General features: G+C 46.1%; 1 protein-coding gene across 3 annotated transcripts in view; it reads right to left on the bottom strand.

Moving 5' to 3' along the window:
* LOC143929603 (uncharacterized) overlaps positions 1 to 21,440 on the bottom strand; it is a 76,928-nt gene that overhangs the window by 4,654 nt on the left and 50,834 nt on the right. For 2 of the 3 annotated variants that reach the window (XM_077453498.1, XM_077453497.1), the window contains exons 9-11: positions 19,823 to 19,993; positions 12,534 to 12,701; positions 1,564 to 1,600 (exon numbers count right to left, since the gene is read on the bottom strand). In XM_077453498.1, coding sequence (XP_077309624.1) covers positions 1,564 to 1,600; positions 12,534 to 12,701; positions 19,823 to 19,993 — 376 coding nt within the window. The remainder of the gene's footprint in view (positions 1 to 1,563; positions 1,601 to 12,533; positions 12,702 to 19,822; positions 19,994 to 21,440) is intronic. The other variant, XM_077453500.1, reaches the window with a different exon arrangement.

The raw sequence follows: 21,440 nt of genomic DNA, 5'->3' as shown, positions 1-21,440 counted from the left end.
CAAATGTCTAACGGTGAATGTGGTTTTAGTTTGGGGAATCACACTATATTGCAAAAAGATTGGAATGCCTGCCTTTACATACACATGAACTGTGCACATGAAATAACTAATGGCATCCTAGTCTTAGTCCAAATGGTTCAATATTGAGTTGGCCCATTCTTTGCAACTATAACAGCTTCAACTTTTCTGGGAAGGCCGTCCACAAGGTTTAGGAGTGTCTCTATGGGAATGTTTGACCATTCTTCCAGAAGCGCATTTGTAAGATCAGGCACTGATGTTGACGAGAAGGCCTGACTTTCAGTCTCTGCTCTAATTCATGCCAAAGGTGTTCTATCGGGTTGAGGTCAGCACTCTGTGCAGGCCAGTCAAGATCCTCCACCCCAAACTGGCTCATCCATGTCTTTATGGACCTTGCTTTGTGCAAGTTGGGAGCATGAAATTGTCCAAAATATCTTGGTATGCTGATGCCTTAAGAGTTCCCTTCACTGGAACTAAGGAGCCAAGCCCAACCCCTGAAAAACAACCCCCACACCATAATCTCCCCTCCACCAAATGATTTGGACCAGTGCACAAAGCAAAGTCCATAAAGACATGGATGAGCGAGTTTGGAGTGGAGGAACTTGACTGGTCCTGATCTCTTCCCCGAAAGAACACCTTGGGGATGAATTTGAGTGGAGACTGCAAACCAGGCCTTCTGGTTCAATATCAGTGATAGACACACTCCTAAACCTTGTGGACAGCCTTCCCAGAAGAGTTGAAGCTGTTATAGCTGCAAAGGGTGGGCCAACTCAATATTGAACCCTACGGACTAAGACTGGGATGCCATTAAAGTTCGTGTGTGTGTGTGTGTGTGTGTGTGTGTGTGTGTGTGTGTGTGTGTGTTTGTGTGTGTGTGTGTGTGTGTGTGTATAAAAAGGCTGGTGTCCCAATACTTTTGATAATGTAGATTCATTTCAAAAGTGTGTGTTTTGAATGTTAAAAACCAACAAAATTTTGGAGTAGTTTTGATTTTGAATAACATTTGTCAAGTCATCAAAAGTATTGATTCCTTTCTATATGAATTTTCATATAAATCTTTGTTTGAACGTTCATTCAAAAATGTACTAATGTATGGTCAGCATAAGCCCTTGTACACACAGTCGGAATATCCGACGGACCAACTTTTCCAACTTGCCGGTAAAAAAATGCTCCGATCAGACATACTCCAATCATGTGTAGCCTACTCCGACGGACAAAGTGCCACGCATGCTCAGATCAAATTCCTAGACCAAAGCTATTGGCTACTAGCCTGAACGTAGTCCCATCGTAACGAAATAACGTCATCACGTTATGTACAATCGGATATTCCGACAACTTTGTCTGACCGTGTGTATGCAACATCACTTCCGGACCTCTTCCGGAATTAATCCGTCGGAATTACTCCAACGGATTTGGTTGTCGGAATCGCCGACCGTGTGTACAAGGGCTAATAGGGAACTGCTAATAAATATGGGTGCGCCGATTGCAAAGTTATGACTAGACCTTTTATAACTTTAGGAAAGAATCCACATATATTTTGCTTACCTTCATCAGTTAGTATTTTTTCACTTTTGGTTTTGATCTGTAAATACAAATAATAAGTAATACAAAAGTATTGTTTTGACATTAAGTCTTTAATATAATAATTAAAAAACTAAAATAAAAAAAACCCAAATAAGTTAGATATATAAAACGTAGTTTACATTTCAGTACACGTCTCATTTCTTTAAAAAAAAAAATTCAGTGGGAATCCTCATAATTGGTTTGTTTTTTTCATTCCACGGAAGTATTTGCATTGATGGACAACACACGATGGTAAGTAATATAGAGGATGTGAATTACTTTGTAGCATAGGATCAGTCCCTGGTTAATAGACACGTGCAATTTGTTTAGTTCTGAATTCGTTTTTTAACAAATTTTGACAAAATTCGTTAACTCAGAAATTTCAGAATTTTCTGATTATGGAAATTCGGAATTTCAGAAATTCGAAATTTCGGAAATTTAAACATTTCTGAAATTTCAAACTTCTGAAATGTCGAATTTGCTAATTTCAGAAATTCAAAATTTCGGAAATTGGAAAATTGAAAAAATTCTACATTTCAGACATTGGAAAATTGAAAAAAAATCAAAATTTTGGAAATTGGAAAAGTTGAAATTTCGGAAATTCTGAAGTTCAAAAATTCTAAATTTTATACAGTTGAAAATTTTAAAATTTGGAAATTTTCAAATCCAAAAATAAGAATGAAAATCTGCAAATTCAAAAGAATGAAAATCTGAAAATTAAAAAACCCGAAAATCTGAAATAATAACTAATAATAAATATTAAATTATAAGTATTGGAATTTTCTTTCAAATTTGGCTGCTGGTGGAGTACGAATCTATCCGAAGTTACGAATTATCTGAAATAACGAATGTCGTATTTAAACGAATGGAATGTAACGATCTAATAATAATAAATAACAATAATAATAAAACCTTTTTATTATTATTATTTATTTTTAATGTGTTCCATTTCATCTATTTAGATGTGGCATTCGTTATTTCAGATAAATTGGTATTGGTTACTTTCACAAACAGCCAAATAGTTATTATTAGTTTGTTATTATTTCAAATTTTACTGATTTTTTTTTCTTGAAATTCGAAAATTAGTATTTCCAAATTTCAGAAAAAGGCAAGAAAACAAATGAAACGAAAACTAACAAATTTTTTTGTCAGTGCACATGTCTACTGGTTAACAGATGCCTGATGGGCAGTGTTGCGATATGCTATATTTAGACGTGTGGCTAAATTTTATTCTTTTTGATTCAATTTGATTCAATTTTATTATTTTTCATGCACACAATTCCTTATAAATATGCCTATGAAAACACATTTTTTTAAATTTCTATATATATAACACCCTCCTAGAAAGGTGCTTGAATTAGTTTAAAGTAGTTCTGGCTCGCTGTATCCAGTGGAGCTGCATTTCGTTGTTAGGCAAATTTTGCGCTGGCTCACTGTAATCAGTGTAGTTGGGTTTGATCGTTGTGGTCTGTTCTAGATTTCAGTGGCTGCAGGATTAACTGCTTCCCCGTTTTTCCCCAAAAATTCTGAAAGATAGTGGGCAGGGAGAGTCTAATCAGCAGCTGAATATTTATGCGGCCCTGGCCAATCCCTGGGGAGAGTTGCCCAGATGGTGGCTGGGAGTGTGTATAAATACTCTGAGAGACTGAGAGCAGTATCTTTTTTTCCTGAGGAAGAGATCACAGCCCAGGGGGGCTGTTTGCCTCCCTAGGCAAATTCTGACATGTACCTGTGGTTCATTTGGGACTGAAGTGGGCTAGCTGGAGGACTACTTTGCTGAGGGTTTGCTGAAGCCGTCTGAGTATCTAGACTGGTAGCACTGGGAAAAAGTGTCTGGAGGATAGGGAAGGAGCCAACTAATTATCCAAGGAAATTAGTGAGTACAGATGGGTTATCCAACTGACCGACCGACCGTGGGTGCATTGTTTTCCGCCCCTCTACCCCCCAAAAAATATATACCTCCAGCCGCCACTGCTTGCAGTGCTAAAGGAGAAAGTTTTAGTATCCTCAAATTACTGCTAAAGGTTACTGGAATATCCAAGTTCAAGTTTCCATTAAAGCATCAAAAAAAAAAAAAGCATACGCTTAGACTGGGTAAAGAGTCTGAAGAGTGGTTTTGTGCCTGGCTGTGGGGCAGTGCTCAGGAAAAGAACCCTGAGCATCTACTGAGTAGTGATGGCCGAACGGTTCGCCCGGCGGTCGTTTCGCGGCGAATTTCCGACTTTCGCCGTCCGCGGGTTCGAACGCCTTTTTCCGTCGTTCGCCCCGGCGGACTTACGTGTTTAATGTATACAAGAACTTTAACCTTTCGTGACACGTTTATCATGTGTTACAGGACAACCAATTGAGACATGACAGCTCATGGACACTTGGACATTCCCCCTAACCTATAAATACACCCGATCCGGTGGCCATTTTACATTCTTTCTTCTGTCACTGTAGGGAAAGGATCCTGTGTGGAGTAGGGACAGAGAAAACGCTAGCTATTTGGTACACAAAAGTTCTTTTCAGGACTGGTATAGGTGTTAGGTCAGCAGCCTGAGTTTCTTTTGTCAGTTTAGATAAAGGGACAGAGCGCTGTATGCTGCTATTTTAGGGACAGCTCAGCCAGATTAGTCTTTCTTCATCATCATCATCATCATCATCATTAGCTGTTACTATCAGGTCCACAAAAGAGCTGTTCCAGCTAATCGTTCCAGCCTACTCTTTTTTGCCAATTTGTATAGGGACAGGCAGGAAGCAGTGTGTCAGGCAGTGAGGATAATTTTAAAGACTTGCTGTTACTATTAGTTCCACAAAGGTTCTTTTCAGGACTGGTATCAGTGGTACGGTAATAGGCTTGTACACGTATAATATTCTTTCTTCCAAATATAGAAAGAATATTATACTTGACTGCTGCCCTTCTGCTGCAGTCTGCTAATCATTCACAACTCACTTGTTCCACAAAGCTCTTTATCAGGACTGGTAACTTGGTCTGTCTAGGGTGCTACGGTACATAGGCTTGGGTGCGGTACAGTCTGCTGTTCTGTAAGGACCGCTATCGGTCCACAATACATAGGGTTGCCGTGCACTACTGCTGACCGCTGCCCTATACTGCAGCAGTCCTTCATTGGTATAGGGACTGACGTACAGTCTGCTAATCACTAACACACAACCTGCTTGGTCCACAAAAGTTCTTATAAGGACTGGTAACTTGGTATAGGGTGCTACGGTACATAGGCCTGAGTGCGTTACAGTCTGCTGTTCTGTAAGGACCGCTATCGGTCCACAATACATAGGGTTGCCGTGCACTACTGCTGACCGCTGCCCTATACTGCAGCAGTCCTTCAGCGGTATAGGGACTGACGCACAGTCTGCTAAACACTAACACACAACCTGCTTGGTCCACAAAAGTTTTTATAAGGACTGGTAACTTGGTATAGGGTGCTACGGTACATAGGCCTGAGTGCAGTACAGTCTGCTGTTCTGTAAGGACCGCTATCGGTCCACAATACATAGGGTTGCCGTGCACTACTGCTGACCGCTGCCCTATACTGCAGCAGTCCTTCATTGGTATAGGGACTGACGTACAGTCTGCTAATCACTAACACACAACCTGCTTGGTCCACAAAAGTTCTTATAAGGACTGGTAACTTGGTATAGGGTGCTACGGTACATAGGCCTGAGTGCGTTACAGTCTGCTGTTCTGTAAGGACCGCTATCGGTCCACAATACATAGGGTTGCCGTGCACTACTGCTGACCGCTGCCCTATACTGCAGCAGTCCTTCATTGGTATAGGGACTGACGTACAGTCTGCTAATCACTAACACACAACCTGCTTGTTCCACAAAAGTTCTTATAAGGACTGGTAACTTGGTATAGGGTGCTACGGTACATAGGCCTGAGTGCGTTACAGTCTGCTGTTCTGTAAGGACCGCTATCGGTCCACAATACATAGGGTTGCCGTGCACTACTGCTGACCGCTGCCCTATACTGCAGCAGTCCTTCATTGGTATAGGGACTGACGTACAGTCTGCTAATCACTAACACACAACCTGCTTGGTCCACAAAAGTTCTTATAAGGACTGGTAACTTGGTATAGGGTGCTACGGTACATAGGCCTGAGTGCAGTACAGTCTGCTGTTCTGTAAGGACCGCTATCGGTCCACAATACATAGGGTTGCCGTGCACTACTGCTGACCGCTGCCCTATACTGCAGCAGTCCTTCAGCGGTATAGGGACTGACGCACAGTCTGCTAAACACTAACACACAACCTGCTTGGTCCACAAAAGTTTTTATAAGGACTGGTAACTTGGTATAGGGTGCTACGGTACATAGGCCTGAGTGCAGTACAGTCTGCTGTTCTGTAAGGACCGCTATCGGTCCACAATACATAGGGTTGCCGTGCACTACTGCTGACCGCTGCCCTATACTGCAGCAGTCCTTCATTGGTATAGGGACTGACGTACAGTCTGCTAATCACTAACACACAACCTGCTTGTTCCACAAAAGTTCTTATAAGGACTGGTAACTTGGTATAGGGTGCTACGGTACATAGGCTTGAGTGCGGTACAGTCTGCTGTTCTGTAAGGACCGCTATCGGTCCACAATAGATAGGGTTGACGTGCACCACTGCTGACCGCTGCCCTATACTGCAGCAGTCCTTCAGCGGTATAGGGACTGACGCACAGTCTGCTAAACACTAACACACAACCTGCTTGGTCCACAAAAGTTTTTATAAGGACTGGTAACTTGGTATAGGGTGCTACGGTACATAGGCCTGAGTGCGTTACAGTCTGCTGTTCTGTAAGGACCGCTATCGGTCCACAATACATAGGGTTGCCGTGCACTACTGCTGACCGCTGCCCTATACTGCAGCAGTCCTTCATTGGTATAGGGACTGACGTACAGTCTGCTAATCACTAACACACAACCTGCTTGGTCCACAAAAGTTCTTATAAGGACTGGTAACTTGGTATAGGGTGCTACGGTACATAGGCCTGAGTGCGTTACAGTCTGCTGTTCTGTAAGGACCGCTATCGGTCCACAATACATAGGGTTGCCGTGCACTACTGCTGACCGCTGCCCTATACTGCAGCAGTCCTTCAGCGGTATAGGGACTGACGCACAGTCTGCTAAACACTAACACACAACCTGCTTGGTCCACAAAAGTTCTTATAAGGACTGGTAACTTGGTATAGGGTGCTACGGTACATAGGCTTGAGTGCGGTACAGTCTGCTGTTCTGTAAGGACCGCTATCGGTCCACAATAGATAGGGTTGACGTGCACCACTGCTGACCGCTGCCCTATACTGCAGCAGTCCTTCAGCGGTATAGGGACTGACGTACAGTCTGCTAAACACTAATACACAACCTGCTTGGTCCACAAAAGTTCTTATAAGGACTGGTAACTTGGTATAGGGTGCTACGGTACATAGGCTTGAGTGCGGTACAGTCTGCTGTTCTGTAAGGACCGCTATAGGTCCACAATAGATAGGGTTGACGTGCACCACTGCTGACCGCTCACCTATACTGCAGCAGTCCTTCAGCGGTATAGGGACTAAGAGTTTTGTCACAGGGTCATTTAAAAAATGACATGCAGAGGAAGAGGCAGGCCCTTCCGCAGGGGTGGTAGGGGTAGGGCAGGAGCAACAGGCTTGAGCCAAAGTGGGAAGTTGCAGAAGGTGCGTTCAATTACTTTAAAGGATGCACCAGACTTGGTTGAGTGGCTCGCTCAGCCTTACTCTTCTGCACCCTCCTCATCCTCTCGATCTGCACCCTCTTCTTCACTCTCTGCTATGTGCACCCCCAAAGACACTACCACCAACAACACGACCACCACCACCACCACCACATACCTTCCGCTTGAGTCACTGGAATTATTTTCCGATCCATATCAAGAGGACATTTCTGATGCGCAGCCACTCTTGGTATTGGATCAGGAAGAGGAGGTAGCAACAAGCGCTACTCAGCAGTCTGACGCCAGTACCCAGATCAGCCCAAGGAGGAGGTTGGTCCCCGGTGTTGCTGCCTACTCTACTTATAGCGGTGGGGAAGGTGACGTTGATGATGACGTGTCTAGTGATGTCACGTGGGTGCCCACAAGAGAGGAAGAGGAGGGGAGTTCAGAGGGAGATATGGACCAGCAGATAGGGAGGAGAAGCAGCAATGACTTACATTGCACAGCAGGGACAAAGCAGACTGCAAATGTATCAGGAGCGAGTCATCGACCATGTACGGTCACATCTGGCGCTCCCAGGACACCGGCACATGGCTCCGCAGTGTGGGCTTTTTTTAACGTGTCCGCTGCTGACAATAGCGTTGCCATCTGCAATCTTTGCAGTCAACGCGTTAGTCGCGGTAAGCCCAATACTCACCTAGGGACGACCGCCTTAAGAAGGCACATGAGCAGCCATCACCGAGCCCAGTGGGAGCAACGGAACACACAAAGCCACACTGCAGGCTCTCACCGTCCAGCCTCGTCTTCTACTTCTCCTTCTCCTCTCTCCTCACAATTGTCCTCCACTCCACCTTCCATCACGCCAAGCTCACATTTTTCTGCAAAAAGGCAGGCTTCCGTGGGCCTAATGTTTGAGCGTAAAAAAATGATGACGCCGGATAACCCTCTTGCCCAACGGTTGGCGGCTGGCTTGTCAGAACTCATAGCCCGCCAACTACTGCCATATAAACTGGTGGACTCGGAGGCCTTTCGCAAATTTGTGGCCATTGGAACACCACAATGGAAGGTCCCAGGAAGGAAGTATTTCTCAGAGAAGGGCATCCCAGAGCTATATGGCCATGTTCAGCGGCAAGTGAATGTATCTCTGGCACACAGTGTCGGTGCCAAGATACATCTGACCACAGACACGTGGTCTAGCAAACACGGGCAGGGAAGGTATATCAGTTTTACTGCCCACTGGGTGAACCTTCTGACGGCCGTCAAGCATGTAACCCGTGGCACCCGTGTAGATTTGGTTTTACCGCCACGGATTGCATGCAGGCCTGACTCTTCTTCTCCTCCTCCTACTCCATCCTCCTCCCTCTCCTCCTCAGCTGCCTCCTCCTTTTCCGCTGCTAGCGTCTCTTCCACTGCACCGCCCAAGCTCCCCAGAACCTATTCCACATGCCAGGTGAGACGTTGCCATGCCGTGCTGCGTCTGTTGTGCCTGGAAGCAAAGAGCCACACTGGCCCGGCACTCCTTTCAGCTTTGCGTTCACAGGCAGATGAGTGGCTAACACCGCTCAATTTGACAGTTGGTAAAGTGGTGTGTGACAACGGTGCCAATCTGCTTAGCGCATTGAAACAGGGCAAAATCACGCACGTGCCGTGCATGGCACACGTCTTAAACTTGGTCGTGCAGCGATTCCTTGTCAAATACCCTGGGGTCCAGGACATCTTGCGGCAGGCAAGGAAAATCTCGGCCCATTTCAGAAGATCTTACACGGCCATGGCTCGCCTTGCTGACATTCAGCGGCGACACCATCTGCCGGTCAGACGTCTTATTTGCGATTGCCCGACGCGATGGAACTCAACCTTCTATATGCTTGATAGGCTGCTCCAGCAGAAACGTGCAGTTAACGTCTACCTGTATGAACTCTGCGAAAGAAACGGTTCTGGGGAGCTGGGTTTTTTTTCACCGCGCCAGTGGCTGCTCATGCGCGACACATGCAGACTTCTGCGGCCATTTGAGGAGATCACCAAACTGGTCAGTCGCAGCCATGGCGCCATCAGTGACATGGTACCTTATGCCTTCTTTCTGGAGCGTGCATTGCGTCGTGTCATTGATCAGGCTGTGGAGGAGCAGGAGCGGGAAGATGAGGAAGTCGCAATGCTGGATGAATTCCCAGGGGGGGCTACTCTATCTGAGACAAGTCAACAACAGGAGTCTGATGAGGAGTCAGAGGAGGATGGTGCCGGGGCGGATGAGCAGGAGCAAGAAGAGCATGCTTTAAACCTTTCTGGGATCCCTGTTGTGCGAGGATGGGGAGAGGAGAATGAAGAGGACGACATTATCCTGGATGATGAGCAGGAGCCAGGCCACCACACCGCTTCCACTTTAGTGCAAATGGGGGCCTTCATGCTCCAGTGTTTTAATAGGGACCCCCGTATAAAAAGCATGAGGGTCAAGGACCAGTACTGGGTGGCAACGTACTTAGACCCCCGGTACAAACACAAAATGGCGGAAATGTTACCGCCGTCGCAGAGGGCTGTCAGAATGCAGCACTTCCAGGCCTTGCTTCGAGAAATGCTGCATTCTGCTTTTGCGTGCGCTGGCAGAGGAGCAATTCCCACTCCCAGAGAAGGATTTGCGGGTACCAATCCAACAGCGCCTGCAAGAAGAGGCCGGTTTGAAGATGTGTTGGTGACTTCGGATATGAGGTCATTCTTTCAGCCGACCCATCGACAGGTGTCATCCGGATCCAGCATCAGGGAACGCCTAGACCGTCAGGTGTCCGACTACATTGGGTTAACGGCCGATGTGGACGCTCTGAGGAGTGATGAACCCCTAGACTACTGGGTGGGCAGGCTTGACCTCTGGCCAGAGCTTGCCCAATTTGCAATCGAACTGTTGGCTTGCCCCTCATCCAGTGTCCTGTCCGAAAGGACGTTCAGCGCAGCAGGGGGGATTGTGACCGATAAGCGTACTCGCCTAGCTCACCACAGTGTTAACTACCTCACATTTCTAAAAATGAATGAGGCATGGATCTCGGAGGAATTCAACACATGTGATCAGTAGACCATGTATATGTCTATAAACAATTTTTGGAATCAAGCACACAGACCTTCTTAATTCATTTGGCTCACTTCCCTGACCCAAAAAAGCACACCGTACTATATGCCCCTACCCTCCTCTTTGAAGAGGTTGAGCGGTGTCATATTTCTACTGGGGCTGCTTATTATGAGGGGTTCCCACCATCCCTGTGCTGTGCTGACTTCCTCCTGGGTGTTCTTATTATGAGGGGCTCCCACCATCCCTGTGCTGTGCTGACTTCCTCCTGGGGGTTCTTATTATGAGGGGATCACACCATCCCTGTGCTGTGCTGACTTCCTCCTGGGGCTGCTTACGGTGCTGCTGTCAGCGCTGTATGTCACGGAGCTGCTGTCAGCGCTGTATGTCACGGAGCTGCTGTCAGCGCTGTATGTCACGGAGCTGCTGTCAGCGCTGTATGTCACGGAGCTGCTGTCAGCGCTGTATGTCACGGAGCTGCTGTCAGCGCTGTATGTCACGGAGCTGCTGTCAGCGCTGTATGTCACGGAGCTGCTGTCAGCGCTGTATGTCACGGAGCTGCTGTCAGCGCTGTATGTCACGGAGCTGCTGTCAGCGCTGTATGTCACGGAGCTGCTGTCAGCGCTGTATGTCACGGTGCTGCTGTCAGCGCTGTATGTCACGGAGCTGCTGTCAGCGCTGTATGTCACGGAGCTGCTGTCAGTGCTGTATGTCACGGAGCTGCTGTCAGCGCTGTATGTCACGGAGCTGCTGTCAGCGCTGTATGTCACGGAGCTGCTGTCAGCGCTGTATGTCACGGTGCTGCTGTCAGCGCTGTATGTCACGGAGCTGCTGTCAGCGCTGTATGTCACGGAGCTGCTGTCAGCGCTGTATGTCACGGAGCTGCTGTCAGCGCTGTATGTCACGGAGCTGCTGTCAGCGCTGTATGTCACGGAGCTGCTGTCAGCGCTGTATGTCACGGTGCTGATGTCAGTGCTCTGTATTACGGTGCTGCTGTCAGTGCTCTGTATCTCCTGCACCCTCTTGTTTGCCTACCCTGGTCCCTGACCTTCCCTCTCCTCCATTGCCTTCATTAGCTCCATAGTCCTGAATTGTCAGAACAATTTCCCAAATAAAAAAAAAATGCTTGTAGTTATCGATCCCAAATTCACCTCATACATGTATTATGCTATTGTCCAGGTGGTGGGACTACGTGCTACCCCCTAATAATTACCCCGTGGCCGCAAATTCGACCTAAAGGTTTGCGAAATTCGCCTCCCATTGAAGTCAATGGAGCCCGCGGCGAACGGTCGTTTTCGCGAACGTTTGTGTCCGTTCGCGTTTCGCGTTCGCGAAACGTCCCGTCGGAAGTTCGTCCATCACTACTACTGAGCGACTCATACAGGGGTAGTACTACATAAACATCAATGTGAACAGGCTGTATATGCTTTTAATACCTACTGTGATATATTTGCCAAGAGTTTAAAGTGTACGTGTAGCCAAATAATAATCTTTTTTTTTTTTTTATGTCTGTGTCCCATTAGCGAGATTTTCCTATATTTCCTGACCCAAAGACACAACAGAAAATTAGAGTATTTCTATAGGAGTCTCCATGGGATGACTCACAATCCCTTCTGGTAAGAGGTTTGATTTCCTATCACTCGCACAATGCTCCCACGCTCAGTCGGATCACCCACACCCCAATCCTCCCGGTCGGTCACCAGCCCCACATTTACCCCATGTAGGCCACAGGCAGCTTCCCCTGCATCTCCTCCTCCTAGGAGGCCAATAGAATCGCTACTCCTCTCAGCCAATTGGGTGACGGGTCTCACCTGCTTCCTGATTGGCCGGGAGGAGAATCAGAAAGACAACAGCGAATATTAATTCGCTATTGTCACACAACCGGGTGGGCTTGGGGCACAGAGCCCACCCTTTTTTTAAGCCAATTAGAACCTCAGACTCTAATCAAGTGCTTCTAAAAACATAAAACCCATTGGAATCCACACGTCCGGCGCCCTGCATATAGATTAGGGGCCAGGCACATGGATTAGGGGGGCGGCATCCCTGTCCCCGCCATATATGAAACAATGAACATGAAGTTAAGCAAGCTTCGGGAGGCAGCGGAGGACAGAAAAGCCTGCTAGTCTATGGTGCATGAGGTCACGAAAAGTTGGACACAGCTAAACGACTGAACAACAACAACACTTCAATATTAAAGACAAGGAGACACTTGGTCCATACAGAGGACAGTAAAGTCACTTACCCCATCACTGACACAGCTACAAGTCCCTAAACTGGGTTGGTCTTTATCAGTTGGGTCCATGGTCAATGGCACTTCCTCTCCACAGCCAAGTCCTGTTACACCACACTGATTCATTTTTATAACTTGAATATAATTCTTTTTCTCTTGCTGTCCAAGAGGTCTGTACGCCTGAAATGAAAAGAACTGTGATTATAAATTATAAAAGGGTTAAAGCCTAACTCCAGCCCAAACCTTTCTCTCTTCCTGTTCTTTCTGAGACCCATTACCTGGACAAGATGTGAGGGGACATCTAGCTCCTGGTGGTAAAGACAGCAATAAAAAGCCTGGCAGTGGGAACGTAGATGGTGCTGCTACAACAGCAGTAAACAAATTCCATTTTGTCAATATGCATTGGAGACAAAGCAAAATACCACAGTAAAGGGTATTAATGCCGCCTTAGCCTCGGCAACATTTCCAGAATACGCCCCTTTTAACTAATGACACCACCGCTTCTAATTCACTCCCTGGTTATCTCTCACCTTGACTACTGCAACTCCCTCCTCATTGAATTACCTTTAAATAGACTATCCCCCCTTCAGTCGATAATGAATGCCGCTGCAAGACTCATCCACCTTACCATTCAGTGTCCTCCACCCCTCTCTGCCAATCCCTCCACTGGCTTCCACTCACCCAACGAATAAAATTCAAAGTACTAACAGTAATTTACTTCAATCTTAATTTTATTCAGGAGAAAGGTTGAGAAAGAGAAGTTAAACATTACAAACGATAACAAGATATACCAACAATATGCATCGTATGTGTCTTAACAAAAACATGTCCATGGTACAAATAAACGGATTGAGAGCATGCATAGAAATCCTATCAAGAAACCTTTAATGATACCAATCCTTGTGCGGGGGAAAAGGGGGCAGAGAGAGGGAAAAAACATGCATGCACATATAGATACACACACACATACACATATATACATATATATATATATATATATATATATATATACATACATAGATACGCACATACACACACACATATACACATATACATACATACATACATACATACATACATACATACACACCCACATACATCCATATAGACTGAAATAGATAAAACATATACGCTAAAGAACTCCCCCATACAGAGCAACAGACGAAATTATATAGAAAAATATTACGTGGGGTTCTTACACCGATTCAGGAACAACAGATAAGCCGAAGCCATGGTTCACTAGCTACATGGATTTCTGGGGATGTATGGAAATATACAGAAAAGAAAAAGGATCAAGGGTATATAAGAGAGGGCATAGAGATAGGGGACAAGGATCACTCCATCATGGTCCCAGGGCGACGCTATCTAGGCCATGTTCAGCCCAGGAGATAAACTCAGAGGAATATCGGAACATGGACCATGATGTCCAGGTGAGAGTAAACTGTTCATTTTTACCACATTCCTCTGCCAACAGACGTTCCAGGTCCCTTATGCGGTCCACCTCCGTCGCCCAGTCCCCCAGGGAAGGCATGACCGTTGATCTCCAATGACGGGGAATCACTACCCTGGCCGCCGCCAGGAAGTGACGTAGAATATCTCTTTTGATGGATTTGAACGTACCAGGGAGTATAGACAAGAGAGCCACCTCAGGTGAGGGGTGTAGAGAGGTCGCCATCAGCTTGCAGTAAAGTTTGAATATCTGTTGCCAATACCTTTGGACCGGAGGGCATTCCCACCATATATGGAGCATGGTTCCCCGGGAGCTAAGACACCGCCAGCAGGTATCCGGTACTTCCGGGTTGAAATGGTGTACAGTTGATGGGCATCTGTACCATCTCGTTACCAGTTTAAAACCCTTTTCCTGGGTCTTAGTGGCAAGGGATATTTTGTGCGTCAAAAGAAAGCTTTTTTGCCAGTCAATAGGAGAGATAGGGTGTTGTAGTTCTGTCTCCCAGGCCACCGTAAATGGAGGGAGGTCAGGGAAAGAGATATCAAGCAAGAGGGAGTAAAGTTGAGATACTACATGTGTTGGAGGTTCTGCCTGCAAGATCAGTTTCTCAAACCCCGTCGGTTCAGCAAGGACATCTGGAATGGATGAGAAAGTCCGTATGTAGGAAATAGTCTGTTGTCTCTGCATCCACTGCATGGGATGCCGGGAGGTTAGACTGGTAGGGGTATCTGTCCTCAAAGTGGGATCCGCCCGAAGGACTTGGGCAAGCCTCCTATGGTCTTCTCTTTGCCATGGTCCGAATTTTGATACCCTCATAGCCGGAGGAAAGGCCGGGGTCCCAAAGAAGGGAGTCATAGGCCCCATGTATTTTGATAGGCCCCTTTTGGTCATCATACGGTCCCAAATCTGGATTGTGTGACGAGTAAGGTCGTTGAGGGGACCCGACCCCCCCCGGACCGTGGGCAAGGTCCATGGGAGGGCGGAGAGATCAATTGGGTTCATATGACATTCCAACTGAACCCAAAGCTTGGTGGAAGAGTGGTGGAACCAATCTAGTATGCGCGTGAGCACTGCTGCTTTATGGTACAGGGAGGCATCCGGCGCCCCGCCCCCCCCCGAACCCTCGGACGAGATAATGTTTCATACCGTATTCTGGGGCGAGCAGCATTCCAAATAAATTTGGAGAACAGTTGGCGTAATTTCCTAAAGTACGAATTAGGTATGTGGATGGGAACGGTTTGAAACAAATATAGGAAACGAGGAAGAACGTCCATTTTCAAAGCATGCACTCTACCTAGCCATGAGAGCCGTTTGGACGTATATGTAGCTAGATCTGCCTGGGCCCTAAGGAGTAGGGGGGCAAAATTCTGAGCAAAGAGCTGGGACGCGTCCGCCGGTATTTGAATTCCGAGATACCTAATGGAAGAAGAATCAGTTTTAAAAGAGAAAGTAGTCGAGAGTCTTCGTATGGCCGACTGAGGCATGGATATGTTAAGGATTTCTGATTTACTATAATTAACTTTGAAGTTGCTAACCGCTCCGAATTTTTGGAATTCCTGCAGCACTGAGGGTAAGGATGTGTGTGGGTGAGTCACGTACAGGAGCAGGTCATCTGCGAATAGGGCGAGTTTATTATGAGTGGGCCCGACTGTTATGCCTTGGATAGAAGGATTGTTGCGTAGAGCAATAGCCAAATGTTCCATAGTTAGGACATAGAGGAGGGGGGACAATGGGCACCCCTGCCGTGTCCCGTTGGAGATAGAAAAGGCTGGAGATAATGAACCATTCAGTCTAATCCTAGCATACGGAGAGGAGTATAGGGACATCACTCTCGCGACCATATGAGTTCCCAACCCTATTTGCTGCAGGGATAATCTGAGGAACTGCCAGTCTACCCGGTCAAATGCCTTCTCCGCATCAACTGTTAAGAGGCATAGTGGAATATTATGGGACCGGGCATAATTAGTCAGAAGGAGGGTCTTTAGAGTATTGTCCCTAGCCTCCCGGCCGCTCACAAAGCCAACCTGGTCTAAGTGTATTATTTTGGGCAGCAACGGTTGCAATCTATTGGCAAGGATTTTGGCAAAGACTTTCAAATCGACACCAATCAAGGATATTGGCCGATAGTTTGCACATAGAGTGGCGTCTTTGTCTGGTTTTGGGATGAGGCAGATGTGGGCCTCAAGCGTTTGTGGAGGGAACTTAGATCCCTCTGTCAAGGAGTTGAACATCCGGGTTAGAAAGGGTGTGAGGAGGGTGGCGAAGAGTTTGTAAAACTTAGGAGTGAAGCCGTCGGGGCCTGGGCTCTTTCCACTTGGCGTTCCCGCTATGGCTTTGGCAACTTCGTCCTCAGTGATAGGGGTTTCCAGGTCTGCAATGGTGTCACCATCTAATGTAGGGAGAGCGGTTTCCGAGATATAGGATAGTTTGTCTGCCAACTCGATAGAAGGGGATCCTACTTGTCGAGACAGAGGGATATTGTACAGAGATTGATAGAAGTCCCTGAATTCCTCAGCCATCTTAGAGGGTGAGGAGATCAAGTCCCCCCGCGCCCCCCGAATATGGGGTACAAAAGCGGAAGCAGTTTTGGGATGCAGGGATACTAACAGTAATTTACAAAGCCATCCATAACTCTGCCCCCAGCTACATCACTAACCTAGTCCCAAAATACCAACCAAGCCGCCCTCTTCGGTCATATCAAGATCTCCTGCTTTCTAGCTCGGTTGTTACCTCCTCCTGGATTTCTCCAGAGCTTCTCCCATCCTTTGGAACTCCCTACCCCAATCTGTCCGACTATCCCCTGATCTATTCATCTTTAGGCGATCTCTGAAAACCCTTCTCTTCAAAGAAGCCTATCCTGCTTCTAACTAACACTGTTTTACTTCCTCCATCAGCTCATCCCCCACAGCTATTACCTTTTGTATCAATTGCCCCTTCCTTTTTAGATTGTAAGCTCTAACAAGCACGGCCATGTGATTCCTCTTGTACCAAATTGTAATGTAACTGTAATGTCTGCCCTTATGTTGTAAAGCGCTGCGTGAACTGTTGGCGCAATATAAAACCTGTATAATAATAATAATAACGATAATAATAAAGGGTAAGTTCACATTTCACTAAAAATTATAGGGTGAACTAAGCCCAACTATCCTTCACACTCCTCTGGACTCCGTCACACATGGTGGCTACAATGCCCCCCATGCTGCCGTTGTAGTAGTCCGTACACTGTATACCACAATGAGTAGCTCTGGGTTGAGTGTCCATCATAATGGTCGCAATGGCAAGCGCTCATTGGTCAGCACAGTCACGTGAACATACTGACCAATGAGGCTTCTTCTTCCTCCAGTTAGTTATCCTAGAAGAAATGCTTCTTATTGGTCAGCATAGTCAAGTGGTCTATCTGACCAATGAGTGTTTGCCATTGAGAGTATTATGATGGATACTCACTTTGAGCTGTGTATTGTGGCGTATGGTGTCCGCCGACAGCACTGGGCATCACAGCTGCTATGTGTGGCGGAGTCTGGAGGAGTAGCCGGAATATTTGAAGTTAGTTCACCATTTCATTTTTTGTGAAAAAGCGAACTTACCTTTAACTTAATTCATTTGTCTTTTACTTTGACTCCAGTGCATTTTGGCAAAATGGCCATTTTTTTTTTAACCACATCTCGCCCAGCCTATAGCAAAATGACGGCTGGGCAGTGGCTCTTCTGCTCTGATTGGACATCATATGATGTCCAGCAGAATAAGCCGCTAGTGCGCACCCCAAGGGGCACGACCCACGGTAATCAGTAGTGCAGTGTGTCACTCCGACACACCACATCTTCGATCACGGAAAATAGCCTATGACGTAGGCTCTTTACCATGTGATCAGCTGTATCCAATCACCGCGTTACAAGGAAGTGATGGTTATCGGAATTCCTCTATTCACTGCTGACAGGGCGTGAGTAGGGGAGAGCCGATAAGCAGCTCTCCTGATGGGGGGGGGGTCTGCACTAATAATCAGTGCAGTGATTATCAGTGTAGCCCCATCAGCGATGCCCACTTGTGATGCCAATCAGTGCTGCCCATCTGTGCCATCTATATCACTGCCATCTATCAGTGCATATCAGTGAAGCCTATCAGTGCTGCATATTGGTGCCTCCTCATCTCCTCATGATTGCCCATCAGTGCAGCCTCATCAGTGCCCATCAGCAGAAGAAAAATTACTTATTTACAAATTGTTATAACAGAAATAAAGCAAAAACATTTTTTTTCAACATTTTCGGTCTTTTTTAATTTGTTTAGCAAAAAATAAAAAAACTCAGTGGTAATTAAATACCTCCAAAAGAAAGCTCAATTTGTGAGAAACAAATATAAAAATGTACGTTTGGTACAGCTTTGCATGACCGCACAATTGTCATTCAAAGTACAACAGTGTTATAATCCCTCCCCATTTTATCCAAAAAAAAAAAAAAAGTTTTCCCTTACAGTTTAGTTACAATTAGGTTAACCACTTGCTTACTGGGCACATAAACCCCCCTCCTTCCCAGACCAAAGTTCAGCTTTCAGCGCTGACGCACTTTGAATGACAATCAGTGGTCATACAACACTGTACCCAACTGAAATTTTTCATTTTTTTCCCACAAATAGAGCTTTATTTTGGTGGTATTTAATCACACCTGGAGTTTTTATTTTTTGCTAAACAAACAAAAAAAAGATAGAATATTTTGAAAAAAGAAAAAAAATCATGTTTCATAGTTTTTTGTAACATTTTGCAAAAAGGTAATTTTCCTCCTTCATTGATATGCACTGATGAGACGGCACTGGTGGGCACTGATAGGCACAGATAAGGCGGAACTGATGGCCACTGATAAGATGGCACTGGTGGGTGGCACCGATGGGCACTGATGGGCACTGATAGGTGGCACTGATGGGCACTGGTAGAGGACACTGATGGGCAGCATTGTTGATGAGGCACTAATTGGTAACACTGATGGGTGGCGCTGGTGGGCACTGGCAGGTGGCACTGTTGTGCACTGGTAGGTGGCACTGGTCGGTGACATAGGTGGGCACAGATGAGCTGGTGGGAGCTCTCCTTGATCGGGACCGATATCCCTCTGAGAACCGCTGGTGATCAGCGCGAGGAGAAACATTAGCCGATTATGTCTCTGTTTACATCACATGATCAGCTGTCATTGGCTGACAGCTGATTACGTGGAAAGGGGTCGGGATCAACCCCTTACTCCGATCTGTGATCAGCCTTGTCTCGGGCACGGGAGGATGTCTATTGACGTACTCCCAGCAAAGTAGGCCCACGCTGTAGCCGTCATTCATCTATAGCACGGATCTGAAGAAGTTAACTTTTATTAAGTTTAAAGTTAACACTTTAGTAAAGTTACACTTTACATTTTGGTCACCTAATGCGCAGAGAGGGCTCATTGGAAAAGACCCTGATGCTGGGAAACATGGAAGGAAAAAGGAGAAGAGGACGACAAAGTTGGATAGACAGCATCATCTAAACAATGAACATGAAGTTAAGCAAGCTCCGGGAGGCACTGGAGTACAGAAAAGCCAGGTGCGCTATGGTCCATGAGGTCACAAAGAGCCGGACACGGCTAAATGACTGAACAACAACACTTAAAAATTAAAGAAAAGGTGATACTTAGGGGGACATTTCCTAAAACTGGAGCACTCAAAATCCGGTGCAGCTGTGCATGGTAGCCAATCGGCTTCTAATTTCAGCTTGTTTAGTTAAGCTTTGACAATAAAACCTGGAAGCTGATTGGTTTGTATGAAGAGCTTCACCAGCTTTTGCATTCTCCGGGTTTAGTAAATAACCCCCGTGGTCCATACAGAGGAAAGTAAAGTCACTTACTCTATCACTGATACAGCTACAAGCCCCCAAACCGGGTTGCTCTTTATCCGTAGGGTCCGTGGTCAATGGCACTTTCTCTCCACAACCAAGTTCCATCACACCACACTCCTCATCACTTTTTCCAACTTGAATAAAATAATCTCTCTCTTGCTGTCCCCGAGGTGTGTGCACCTGAAATGAAAAGAACTGTGGCTAAAAAAAAGGGTTAAAGCCTAACTCCAGCCCAAACCTTTCTCTCTTTCTGACACCCATCACCTGGACAAGATGTGAGGGGACATCTAGCTCCGGGTGATAACCACAGCAATAAAAAGCCTGGCAGTGGGAACGTAGATGCTACAACGGCAGTAAACAAATTCCATTTGGTCAATATGCATTTGAGACAAAGCAAAATACCACAGAATTATCCTTGGCACCCCTCCAGACCCCGTCACACATAGTGGCTGCAATGCCCTGTGCTGCCGTTGTAGTAGTCTGTACATTGTACACCACAATATGCAGATCTTGGGTGAGTATCTATCATAATACTCGCAATGGCAAGTGCTCATTGGTCAGCACAGTCACATGACCATACTGACCATTGAGTAGTGCATTTAAGGCTTCTTCTTTTGGTAAGGTATCCCAGAAGAAAGAAATGCTTCCTATTGGTCAGCATAGTCAAGTGGTCTTGCTGACCAATGAGTGTTTGCCATTGAGAGTATTATGATGGATACTCACTTTGAGCTGTGTATTTTGGTGTATGGTGTCCGCTGACTGCACTGGGTATCACAACTGCTATATGTGGCGGGATCTAAATGGGGTAGCCGGGATATTTGGAGTTAGTTCACCCTTTAATTTTTTGTAAAAAAGCAAACTTACCTTTAACTTAATTAAAATGTTGTCTTATAGTTTGACTCCAATGCATTTCTCCAAAATGGTAATATTTTTTTATTTTAACCACATCTCGCCCAGCCTATAGCAAAATGATGGCTGGGCGGTGGCTCCCCCGTTCTGACCGGATTTCATATGATGTCCAGGAGAACAAGCCGCTCTGGCACGTGACATGGTGATCGGTAGTGCGGTGTGTCGCTTTGAAACACTGCATCTCTGATCACGGTAAAGAGCCTATGACATAGGCTCTTTACCATGTGATCAGCTGTGTCCAATCACAGCTGATCATAGCGTTACCAGGAAATGGCAGTTATCGGCATTCCTCTAGTCACTGCTGACAGGACGCGAGTAAGGGAGAGCCGATAAGCGTGGAGGGGGGGGGGGGGTTTAAATGGTGGGCAGAGTGATCAGTGCAGTGATTATCAGTGCAGCCCCATCAGCGCTGCCCACCTGTGATGCCAATCAGTGCCCACCAATAATGCCTGTCAGTGCCTGTCAGTATTGCCTGCCAGTGCTATCTATCAGTGCTGAATATTAGTGCCTCCCCATCATTGTCCATCAGTGCAGCCTCATCAGTGAAGGAGAAAAATTACTTATTTACAGAAACAAAGAAAAACTTTTTTTGTTTTTCAAACTTTTTGGCCTTTTTTGATTTGTTTAACAAGAAATAAAAAAAACTGTGATTAAATACCTCCAAAAGGAAGCTCTATTTGAGGGCAATAAAATATAAAAATGTAATTTGGGTACAGAG

The sequence above is a fragment of the Lithobates pipiens genome, unplaced genomic scaffold (genome assembly GCF_037356315.1).
Source record: "Lithobates pipiens isolate NorthernLeopardFrog02 unplaced genomic scaffold, aLitPip1_a1.2 Scaffold_24, whole genome shotgun sequence".
Taxonomy (NCBI): domain Eukaryota; kingdom Metazoa; phylum Chordata; class Amphibia; order Anura; family Ranidae; genus Lithobates; species Lithobates pipiens.
The sequence above is the reverse complement of the archived record's forward strand: the minus strand, read 5'-3'. Positions and strand labels throughout refer to the sequence as shown.